At 41.1% G+C, this 12011-nt stretch overlaps 1 protein-coding gene across 1 annotated transcript in view; it reads right to left on the reverse strand.

Moving 5' to 3' along the window:
• Nucleotides 1–12011, reverse strand: part of SIM1 (SIM bHLH transcription factor 1) — a 54649-nt gene that overhangs the window by 11308 nt on the left and 31330 nt on the right. Inside the window, exon 10 of the mRNA XM_001505994.3 lies at nucleotides 7506–7671. Within this exon, the coding sequence (XP_001506044.1) occupies nucleotides 7506–7671 (166 nt within the window). The remainder of the gene's footprint in view (nucleotides 1–7505; nucleotides 7672–12011) is intronic.

Genomic DNA, 12011 nt, shown 5'->3' on the forward strand with positions numbered 1-12011 from the left:
AAGCACTTGGGAAAGCATAATACACAATAAACAGTGACATTCTACCCTTCTACCCCCGCCCACTCTCCTCTGCAAATTCACATTTCCTTCTGCTTCCAGCACATCTTTGCACTGATGTCCCCCTCACCCCCTCAATAACAAGACGCCCAAAACTGAACTCATCATCTTCCCTCCCAAATCCTCTCCTCCACCTAACTCTCCCATCATAATTGACACCAGCACCATCCCTCCCATTTCTTGAGCCCATGACTTTTAAATTATCTTGATTGCTCCCTCTCATTCAATGCCATATTCAGTCTGTCATGATTGCTCCCTCTCATTCAATGCCATATTCAGTCTGTCACCTGCTAAATTGTAAGCTCTTTGGGGTAAGGAGTCATGACTACTAACTCTATTGAACTCTCCCAAGTGCTTAGTTCAGAGCTCTGCCCACAGTGTGGGTTCAGTGAATACTCCTGGTTGATCCACCTAGTATGGAATATTTAGAATTAAAATTGCTACCCAGAATATCTTCAAAGGATAAGGGGTTCCTGAGGAGAGGGTGAAGATGACTTTTTAGATGCTCTTCTTTCTGACTTTTCAGACCTCACCCCTTTAGTCTCTCCCTTCCTTCCACCAGTCAGGGGTTCACTGGTGGCATTTTCTTCTAATTTGAAGGACACCTCTATCTATTCTTCCCTCCACTGAGGCAACAGTCCCAAGCAGGCAAGATGCCAGACATTCAGAAATAGACATTAGTTATCTCTCCTTCTTGGCAGCACATTCAAGGTTTTATCATTTTTTCATCGTAAAATATACGGTGAGACCCTCTTATGGTAAAGTCCTGTTTTCCATGAAACTTTCATTCTATCATGCGGGAACAGCTTTCTCCTTGATTTGTGTCTGAACCATGAGAAAAAAGTATCACAGATGCAGGCTGTGTTGCACTTGGAACATGTGCATGCTTTTAAATCACTTTTATCTTACTTTTTACTAATGTATCCCTGAAATGTAAAATATGATCTTTTTACATTCACTCTTATGAGTAGAACAGATGGTGAAAGGGTTAGATTAAAGTAATGCCGCTTGTCCACTGAAATCACCCCCACTGCTGGTGATTCTTCACTCCATCAGGAGTTATGTTTACTATAAAAAGGCTTTTGCTGAACATTTAGTCCACTGGGGAGGTTGCTCTGAGTTTGGGCTAACACAAGGCATTTGGATAAAAATAAAAATAAGAGAAAACCTAATGTAAAAATTCTGTGTTCTTCAAAAAGATGCTGATGATTAAATTATTATTTTACTAATCTGAAAGTTATGTGCCTAAAATAATCCAATTTAGCAGTTAGGGAAGGAAAATGGCAATTTGTGTAAGCTCCTTGTGGGGGCAGGGAATGTGCTTTGTGCTTATGTGGGACTTTCTCAAGTGTCTAATACAGTGCACTACACCTAGTGGATGCTCAGTAAATACCATGGCTACTCTATTCTTGGGAATGAACTATGGGAAGCAGTTTTGAGCAAGAGACATGTGTAGCTTGGGTATCTGTTTCACATGTAGTATTCAGATTCAACTAAAGATGCCCTGAAAATACAAGTCAAAAACTCAGAACTCTGATGTACTTTTTAAGCCCCTTGCTGATAGACTGTGTGTTTAGTAGACCACTACAGCCTTGTTCTTTACAAAATATAAACAATATTATTCCTTGCAAAGAAGCTTGGCTCAGAGCTCCTTTTGCCAAGGAGATAAAAACGATTTAATGGAGAAATGGGGGATAAGAATGTGGCTACTCTCCAATTAGTTGTGTCAGGGGTTTGTAGAGTTAGAAGGTGGTGTTCACAGTAGAGAAATTGTCTCCATGAATGTCATCTGTCCCATACCTAACTCAATGATCCATTTAAGAAAAGGCAGCAACAAAAAATTCACACAGCATAGTAATTTGGCATTAGTTAATGCACACTTACTGAGTAAGGTTATTAATAAACAAAAGCATGTTCTGTTAATTGCGCATAACCACTAGCGTTTTAACTTCAGAGAAAAAAATCATTCAAAGAAAACTAAATAAAGGATGAAAATGGAATGAATCAATACATGCTGAGCTGAAACCTCAAACGTGAAATGTTCCTATAAGAGAAGAGCTGCTCCGAAGTCTCCAGTCTTACTTCACAAATGACCAGGAGGCAATCTCTTGGTCTAATAAAAGCTCCAACTACAAGATGTTTGAAATGCTCTGCAGCCCTTTCTCAGCTTCAGGGTCAATTGTGCAAGAGATCTGATTAACAATACCTTTCAACCTATGCATTAACTGCATCTACAGTTGGATCATTTTTAAACTATTGTTTCAGACATGTCAACCTTGTCATTTATAAAGTCTGAAATGAAGCTGGCTTAACAGGACTCCTACCTGTAAAATGTTGACTACATTGTGTTAAACAAGGATATATGAGTTTTTAGAGCAAACCAGAAATACAGTTGAAAATGGCAGTGTCCTTTAGAATCTCCTCCTCCCTTCCCCTCTTCTCGCCCTAGTAGAAAAGTGCTCTTTGAATTCAGTTCAGGCATTTGTCTCACAGAAACATTAACTACACTCTATATCTCCTAGGTGTCTTAGGGACATGCAGCTGGAAGGGGTCTGGATTCAGCAATGAGGACCAAAGCTCAGATTTGTTTCTCATGTAACACAGTAAGAATTTTCTTATAGGGTTTCACTAGCAGGAAATCTTTATTTTCCCTCCCCTCCAGGGCAGGGAAGGAATCAGCATGGCTTAGTGGAAAGACCATGCACCTGGGAGTCAGAGGACATGGGTTCTAATCCCAACTCCACCACTTATCTGCTATATTCTGCTTCTTTGGACCTCAATTACCTCATCTGTAAAATGGGGGTGAAGTTTGTGGGACAGGGACTGTGTCTGACCCAATTACCTTGTATCTACCCCAGAGTTTAGTACAGTGTCTGGACACAGTAAGTGCTTAACAAATACCAATCAATCAATCATCAATAGCATTGAGTGTTCACTGCAGGCAGAGCACTGTACTAAACACTTGGGAAAGAACACGACAACATTGTCGGTAGACACATTCCCTGTTCACAATAAGCTTACAGTATAGAGGGGAAGACCGACATTATCATAAATCATTTATAATATATAATTTATTGCTATGGACATAAGTGCTGTGGGATTGAGGGTGGGGCAAATATCAATTGCCCAGAGGACAAAGACCCAAGTACATAGATGAAGCTGAAGGGTGAGGGAGCAGGGGAAAACAGGGCTTAGTGGGAAAAGACCTCTTGGAGGAGATGTGACCTTAACAAGGCTTTGAAGGTGGAGAGAGTGGTGGCCTGGCATATATGGAAGGGAAGGCAGTTCCATGCTAGGGGGATAATGTGGGAAAGGGCTCAGAGGCAAGATAGATGAGATGAAGGCACAGTGAATAAGCTGATACTAAAGGAGTGAAGTGTGCAGCCTGGGCTGTAGTAGATCAATGAGGATAGGTGGGAGATGGGTGAGCTGATCGAGCGCTTTAAAACCAATGGTGTCACCTTGGTGTGGCACACCTTTAAGTGTGCTTCACCTTTAGGTTGGATCTGAGATCCTCTAGGTTCTGCCTGACTCTGACTAGAGGATGCCCTCAGTTCAAGGGATTCATTGCCTTTGGTTTGATTGATCCTTTTTTTTCCTACAGCCAAAGCAAGCACAAATCCTGTAAACATCTTCTTAGAGAAGCTTTTCCATGTGAGTTGGGCAGCTGAGGAACTTTTGTCTCATTACATTCCAAAATGTTCATGGCCCAGCAGGGGGCTGTATGTGGCAACCAGTTGAAAAGCACTCTTCAGGATCAGAAAGTTAATGCACTTAGATCTGCGATCATGTATGCTTTCATTACATCACGTTTAGCTACATCAACGTTAGGGAGTTAGAGAATGTTTATCATTATTGATGGGAAACTGTTTAGTTGTGGAGCCCCACAGCGTCAGAAGAAACAGCTTGTAAGCATTCGCACAGTCGGACACCAATCGATTAATCAATGGAATTTACTGAGCACAGAGCACTGTGCTAAATGCTTGGTAGAGTACAATAGAGCGGGTTGGTCCAATCTCTGCCCTCAAGGAGCTTATACTAAGCATGAATTTTCCTTAACTCAAAGTGTCACAAGAATCTAATGACCATATATCCACCCCAGTGCTCAGCACAGTACTCAGTCCAGAGTAAGAGTTTAATAAATGCCATGATTTATATCATTATTATTATTACTGCAACCCTTGGTATTCTAAGTGTATTCATTTGTGATACTGAAAGAGGAGCAGAGAGACCACTTGCAAAAAGACAAACCCCTGATGCAGTCAGTTTCTACCTACTCAGACAGTCAGGAGAGGAGAGGCTTCTAGGATCAAGGTTTCTGACAGCGGCATGTAATAATGGTTCAAGGCTCAGAGCGTGTTTATACATGAAACCACATCCCCCGCCACAAATGCTAGGATACAGAGCTCAGCTAGCTCTACCCCAGCAACAGCTCTGCAGGAGGAAGGAATGACTTCTGTAAAGATGAGAAAATGAGATCTAGTTTATTCATTTGCAGGGAAATTCTCAGACCCCCCCCCCCCCCATGAACCAAAGCAGTCTGACTGCTGCTGCCGAAAATGAAAAAGGCTTTTGAGGAATGGCTTAAATTAGAAGGTTGGGAACCATGGCCACGAGCACTGTTGCATATTAATGCCTAGCAATTAAACCCTGCTCAAATTGCAAAGAAGAAATGGTTTCTTGTTTCAAAAGGAAAAGCTGTATTGGTTATTGATGATCAGAGAAGGAGGGGGGCAGTGAAATAGCCCAAAAATTCCCTAATAAAAAAGTGTGTGTATGTGTGTGTGTGTGTGTGTGTGTGTGTTGATCACTCTCCATGTTTTTATGGCAACACAAGAGTTCTTAAATGAGAACTGTAGCATGAGGAGCAAGAATCTGCTTGGATCAATAGCATGAAGTCAAGGATTTGCTATGCCAGTAATTAGATTGACAAATGGCCACATGCATCAGAAAACAATTTTTCTCCAATAGGAGAAGTTAGAAAACAAGCCCCACAAAATAAACCTTATCTGCACTAGGGTGGATTATCTTTCCAAGCTCCCCTCTAACTGCAGACCCATACTCCAGAAAAAGCAAGAGCAATGAGGTGGAAGGAGGTAGGAGGCTCCAGATCACAACTGACAATAAAGTGATTAAAAATGATCCGTGGTGCTTTTCAGAACAATTTTTCCAAGACTATTTAAAGCAAGAGGCTTCATTTCAACCCCTATGGTCCTGGGAAATGCCCAGAAGTGGTAAGTTGATTGAACTGTTCATTAGAGGACGATAGTGTAAAGTAAGGAAAAATCACTTCTAAGGAGATGGACACACCAAGGGGTAGCATGAAGGGTGTTTCCTTCTGCAAACAAATTGTCCGACAGTACACTCGGTGCTGATGTGCCAGCACTGACTGCCTCTCCTGTTCAAATCAGACTGCCTGGTAGTAGCCAAAACACCAATTTCAATTTGGCACCCTTCCAGATCCAGTGACTATGTTTTTGAGTCTTGTCCAGAAGGACTCTTTTGTAAATATGCATGAAAAATTTTAAATCACTAATGAGACTAATTCTCCTACCCATAGATCAGCAGCCAAGCTGTTGTACACCCTGTCAAGCAACTGGAAGAACAAATAACCAGTGAGATAAAGGCAAGGCATAAGAAACAGCTGAGATTCAGTAGAGCAGAAGCAGAAACTATGCGATAGGCACTGGGTGCCTTAGGCATCTGAAGGGAAAAGATCATGGACTGTGTCCAATCTGGTTATCTTGTATGTATCCCAGTGCTTAGTACAGTTCTTGGCATATCCTAAGTGCTAACAAATACTATTATTATTATGATCGTTTTAGAAAGGCTCAGTTATTTTCCCTTGAAAAAGTCTAGCAGCTCAGCTACAAGACTAGAAATGAGGTCCATTAAGCTCTCTCAGTGGAAACTGGCTCCAAAGCTTTGGATAGATCTGGGAACATAGGGTGAATCATCTGAGTAAATGCAAAAAATACATATTTCTACAGACATTTTACAGGCATTTACCTTTGCCCCACCCACCCACACACAAGCACACACACCGCCCCTCCCTCACCCCGGACACCCCCCACCCACTGGCTCCCTGTGTCTCTCCACAGTCACTAAAAACTCCTCACTATTGGCTGGATGGTAAGCTCCTCATGGGTAGGGATCATATCTACCAACCACAGTGTTCTCTTCTCTGCACAGACTAAGCACTCAACAATGCCATTGATTGATTGATTAATCAGCTTCAACCAACTCACCCAACCTTACAAGTCGGTCTGCTACTCTCCAACTCACTCTCTTCATTCCTCCCAAGCCAGCCAACCTTCTAACTGAATCTCTCTCTTAATAATAATAATAATAATGGTATTTGTTAAGCATTTACTATGTGCTGAGCACTGTTCTAAGCACTAGGGTAGACACAAGATAATCAGGTTGTCCCACAGGGGGCTCACAGTCTTAATCCCCATTTTACAGATGAGGTCACTGAGGCACAGAGAAGTTAAGTGACTTGCCCAAAGTCACACAGCAGACAAGTGGCAGAGCCAGGATTAGAACTCACATCCTCTGACTCCCAAGCCCATGCTCTTTCCACTAAGCCATGCTGCTTCTCTTGATTCTCCTATCTGTGGCTCCTCACTGATGCTGTTCCCTGGGTTTAGAAGTCCCTTCCTTCCTCCCCAAATATAACAGCCCAAAGCCCTCTCTATATTCAAAGTCCTCCTGAAAAGACTTTCACTTCCTCCAGCATGTCTTCCCCAATTAATTCCCAGCAACCCAAGACAAATAAACCCAGCAGCCAACACTAGCATATACGTTCTTATTTATACCCACTGTTGGCATTTATGTATACCCAATTATTCAACTGTACATCCAATTATCTATTTTCATTACTCAGTAAATATTTTTCTCAGCACTCCCCTCACCCTTAGAGTGCTACTTTCCTCTCTACAGGGGATTTGCCTTTTGCTTGTTTTGTACTTCCCAAGTGCTCATTACACTAGTGGGTGCTTACTAAATGCTTTTATTATTACTACTACTACCACATGCTGCAGGAGTTGAGACTTGCATTCCTGTCTCGCTGAAAAGTGGATTAACTTTTCTATTTTTGGTCTGTAATGCTAAAGTCCCTCTTAATTTCTATCGCACACCTGGCCAAATCTGAGCAAAGAACTTCCCAGCATCTGAAAAAAATCTTCCAGTACCTTCCAGTATCTTCCTCATAGACACTCCATCTCTCTTCAAATCACAGAGTTCCCTGGCCTCTTCCTCTTCATTTTCCTTCTTCCCTCAGTTTTTGATCTTATGATTGAATTTTTCATCCAAAATTTCCCTAACACTACCGCCTCCTGTCTTGCTATCTTACGTGGTTGTATCTATGAGCACCCATAAAGTGACTCTACATCAAGGTGTGTGACAGAAATGGCTGAGGAGCAAATTGACAGCTCTCAAGACTTTACCTGAGGATATGGTGATGTCCTGGATTTGGACTTGGTGCTGGAGAGGCGGGCTTTGCTTCCCTTCCGGCTGTCAGTTATGGTGGGAGTTGAGCTGGTGTAGGAGAATGATGGCTTGGAAGCGGTGACTTGATCCAGCGAAAGCTGCAGCCCTTTGTACTCTGTGTCTCTGCAAAGAGGCAAGAATCACAGCCCTTAATTCTCACCATAGATGAATCAAACCAGGGCATTTCTAGACAAGACAGAAACAATTTCGACTGTGGCTGATCTGATTATTTTCTATTTCCCGCAAGCCTTAGCACAGTGTTTGGTGTACAGCAAGCACTTAAATGCCATTATTAATTTAAAACTAAGGAAAAAAATATCAATCAACAGCATTTATCCAGCACCTACTCTTTTCAGACATTCAGGAGAGTACCATAAAGATAGTAGACGTGATCTCCTTCCTCAAGACTTTTACAGTCCAGTGGACAAAACAGTTCTGAAGTATACTGTAGAAACATAGACTAGAGAGACTTGATCCCTCAGTTTAATGCAGTCTCTGTACTCACGACTATTCAATACTCATTTGGCACCTGGGATCTTATTATTTCTCCATTAAAGTCATTCCACCCTGTATCAACCTTTCTTTGTGTGTGATTTGAAAATCAGTTACATCACAATGCAATCTCTCTCTATATAAGCCTCTCCTTATTTTTTAAAGTATTTGTTAAGTGCTTATTATGTGCCAGGCACTATACTAAGCACTGGGGTAAATACAAGATAATGAGATTGGGCACAGTCCCTGTCCTACATGAGGCTCATAATCTTCTCTTTCTCGTTCTCTTTCGTTCTCTTTCGACTAAGCCACACTGCTTCTTTTGGCCACACTGCTTCTTCTTTTGGTCAAACCAAATGCTTTTTCAGTATTTATTACAAATTTCCAAGAGAAAATATATATCAGACCATTGCTCTTGGCCTCTCTGCAAGCAATCCTCAGTCACATTCTTTGAGAGAGCAGTACATTTTGCTACCCAACAGAAAACCAGCCCTTATGTTCTTGGATTTACAGAGCACTTGGATTTCCTAAAGCACTTTCACACTACTCATCTCATTTAATCACAACACCCTTTGATGTAGGTTAGGGAAGGACAAGAATTATTATCACCACTTTACAGGTGAGGAAAGCTGAGGTCCAGAAAGGTTAAGTTACTTGCCCAGAATCACACAGCAGGCTAGCAGCTGGGCTGGATCTAGAGTTGAGATCTTACTACTCCTAGGCCTATGCTCTTCCCACTAGACCAGGATGCCTTCTAGAGGGCTGTGCCCATAAAACCTGGAAAAAAAACAAAGTGAACCTCACTGGAGTTACAGAAAAAGGCATCAATATATTGATAAAGCTGTCTAAGAAGAAGGCATACTATTGTAGTGAAAACCCTAGCTTAGAACTTCACTCTACCAAGCAAGTGATAACGATCTTCAGATTGTTTAAGGTTCTTTTAACTATTTCTCTCAGTTGACTATAAATGCTGGAGTAGATGTTAGTTAATCAGGATGGACACAGTCCTTGTCCCATATGGAGCTCACAGTCTTAATGCCCATATTTTACAGATGAGGTAACTGAGGCACCAAGAAGTTTAGTGACTTGCCTAGGGTGACAACAGGCAAGTGGAGGAGCCGGGATTAGAACCCAGGTCCTTCTGACTATTCTATCCACTAGACCACACTGCTTCTCGGGGCCCACTGTTGCTGTTGTTTGTCTACTGCTGTAAATCAACTCGCTCAAGCATGAATCATTTAATAGTGTTTGCTGAATACCTACTGTGGGCAGAGTCCCGTATCTAGCTCTTGAGAGAGGACAGTAGAGTTAGAAGTCCTCAAGAAGCTTACAGTCTAGCTACTAAATAAGAAAAACATAATTGATCCAAAATGTCTATGTCCAAAAGGATTAAATACCTAATCTGGGAACTGGTAGGCACATAAACTTGCTAAATGAACAAGTTAATTCATTCCAATACACCAAATTACAGCAGACAAATACTCTTGTAATATGAATATCCAGGAAAGTATAAACCTGACATAAAAGCAGATTTCCTACTTAAGTGAAATAGTTCTGCTGAAGCTGTAGACAAGAGGCATATAGTAGGCAGTAAAAGAGTCACTGTAAAACCTGAGTTTCTCTAATTATAGCACCCTTATGTTTGAAACAAACCTGAACTCTTTCCAGCTTGTAACTAATGAATGGCAAGGTACAAGTACTCCCTTCACAGAAGCTGCTTCCTCAAATATCAACTTTAGCAGCTAGAAACATTTGTATGCAAGGAAAGAGACAGGCTACCAATTTAGTCTCCAAGGAATCTGAAGTATCAGCTGCAAACCTGTAATAATATATACCAACAGAGTTCTTCAAATCCTGTTACTGAAACATGGGCAATGAATGGAACATATTTTTATTTTAATGCACTACACAAATGCAAAAGGTATTTGGCAAAAATTCTGCCCTGCCTGTGTAGAAGACTTATTTTATATAAATAAATTATCCAAAGCTAGTGGAAGCTATGATACACTCTATTACTATCACAAATAATGTATATTCCCAAGCCTTTATGGACATAAATAATGCTGCACCTCCTTTTTGTTCTTTTTTAGTTTTCCAAGATACTTATTTTCAATATTTTTAGCCAAATAATATGGATAATTCAGGTCAAAAAAATGTATTTTAGTTTCAATCAATAAAGAGTTCAGGATGTTTTTTTAAAAAGGAATTTTCCAGCATTCATGCAGAAGTACACTTGCTGGGTTGCCAAAGTCTAAGAAAAAATAAAACAAATGAGGATAAACACAGTGAAGTACAGTCACCCCATCTTTGCTCATTGCTCACGTCGGCAAATGGTCTGGTTTTCAGCTAGTCTGTCCCCTACCCAGGATGGATATGACACAGGATGCGATTGTGTTTGCTCTGTTTATATTAAATGTCCAGCCTCCCTCCAAATCAGCACCAGGCACCAAGTCCTGTGATTCAGAAGCAGCTCCCATTTTTAAAGGGACCTGGGAGAGAAACACAATGGTTCTAGGGTGAGCGGGAGGGAGGGTCTGGGCTCCCCCTGGGGAAACACTCCAGGTTTCGGTGGATTTCACAGCTTGTTCCACAGGGCATTTGATAAATTATTCCACAAATCCAAGAGAACACAACTCTCCCCATATTTAAAACCCTCCAGAAATCCCACCTTCCCAAACAATTGCTAGAACTCCAAATTGTATAAATCCATCAACCATCTCTTATTAACTTCTTTATACTGATCTAATACATTCTCAATTATTTATTTATTCTAATTCTTCTATTTTTATCACTATCTCCCCTACTAGAGAGTAAGCTCCTTGTGAGCAGAAAATATCTGTTTTGCAACATCCCCTCCAGAGGAGTTATCCAGACCTAACAACAAGGTGGTTTGAAAGATCTTGCAATCACTGGAGTTTTCAGGTTGTCAGTTTCAACCACACTGGGAATCTCTCATTTGAAGCTGGACCAGGAGAAATCATGCAATTTGCCTAAAGGGCCCTTGAGGCCACTCTAAACATTAGAAGAGTCCTGATATTCTTCATCCCAGCAGAAATAGGTTATTTTTGCCATTATGTCACAGGCATCCCCTCACCTCCATCTTCCATTGGCATAACAGTGAGGTTCCCTCTTTCAGCTGCTATGAAAGAACTCTGCCCTCTAAATATCACTTTTGGCCAAGAAGCTATCCATGAATAGCATCCCCATCAGATCTTCAATTGTGAATCCTGACCTGCTGATTCCAAAGAAGAGCAAAGATCACATCTCTGGCCTTCAAATAGTCACTAAGAATTATAAGGTATTGCCACCTGCTGGATTTAGTTAATACGAAATGATTAGACTCTTGAGCTGTCCATCGTCCAATATCTTGCATCATTTTCTATTTCATTTTCCTTTGATCTCCTTCTCTAATGATAGTTTTTTTTTGCCTACACCTGGCAGAATCCTAGCCTCCTCTACCTGCTGTGATAGGTTTCAATCTTTAACGAATGTTTCCAGAATGCCTGATTGAGTTATTCATTTTTTTTAACAGCTGAAGGTGATCAAATTAGTAAGGAAAACGTGGAAACAAACCCATAGAACTGATTTGGTTCAAAAAGTGTTGATTAAAATAAGCAGAGGTCTGCATTAAGCAGTGATCAGATTAGGTGGAGATGAGCACCAAGACTAAACTTTTTTAATGGACTCTCTAGTCCCTCTTACAGACTGCCTATGACCTGCCTTTACCTGTAACTCAGCCCCTATCTACCACAGCTCCAACTTCAGAGCAAGAGGGAGACTACCTTGATATTTCATTGCCAAGATCATTCAGAGTCCAGAGGTGGAGCAAAGTAGTAGGATTTCCTAACAGAAACTGGCAGATTAAGGAGAAAAAGTACTCCAAGATGCCCTTATATGTAAAGGTGTCACTAAACTATTGAATTTGTGTTTCTCCCTTGAGGTTCTCACCATTCTTGGTACTTTTTCTAGTT

This window comes from Ornithorhynchus anatinus, chromosome 19, assembly GCF_004115215.2.
Source record: "Ornithorhynchus anatinus isolate Pmale09 chromosome 19, mOrnAna1.pri.v4, whole genome shotgun sequence".
Classification (NCBI taxonomy): domain Eukaryota; kingdom Metazoa; phylum Chordata; class Mammalia; order Monotremata; family Ornithorhynchidae; genus Ornithorhynchus; species Ornithorhynchus anatinus.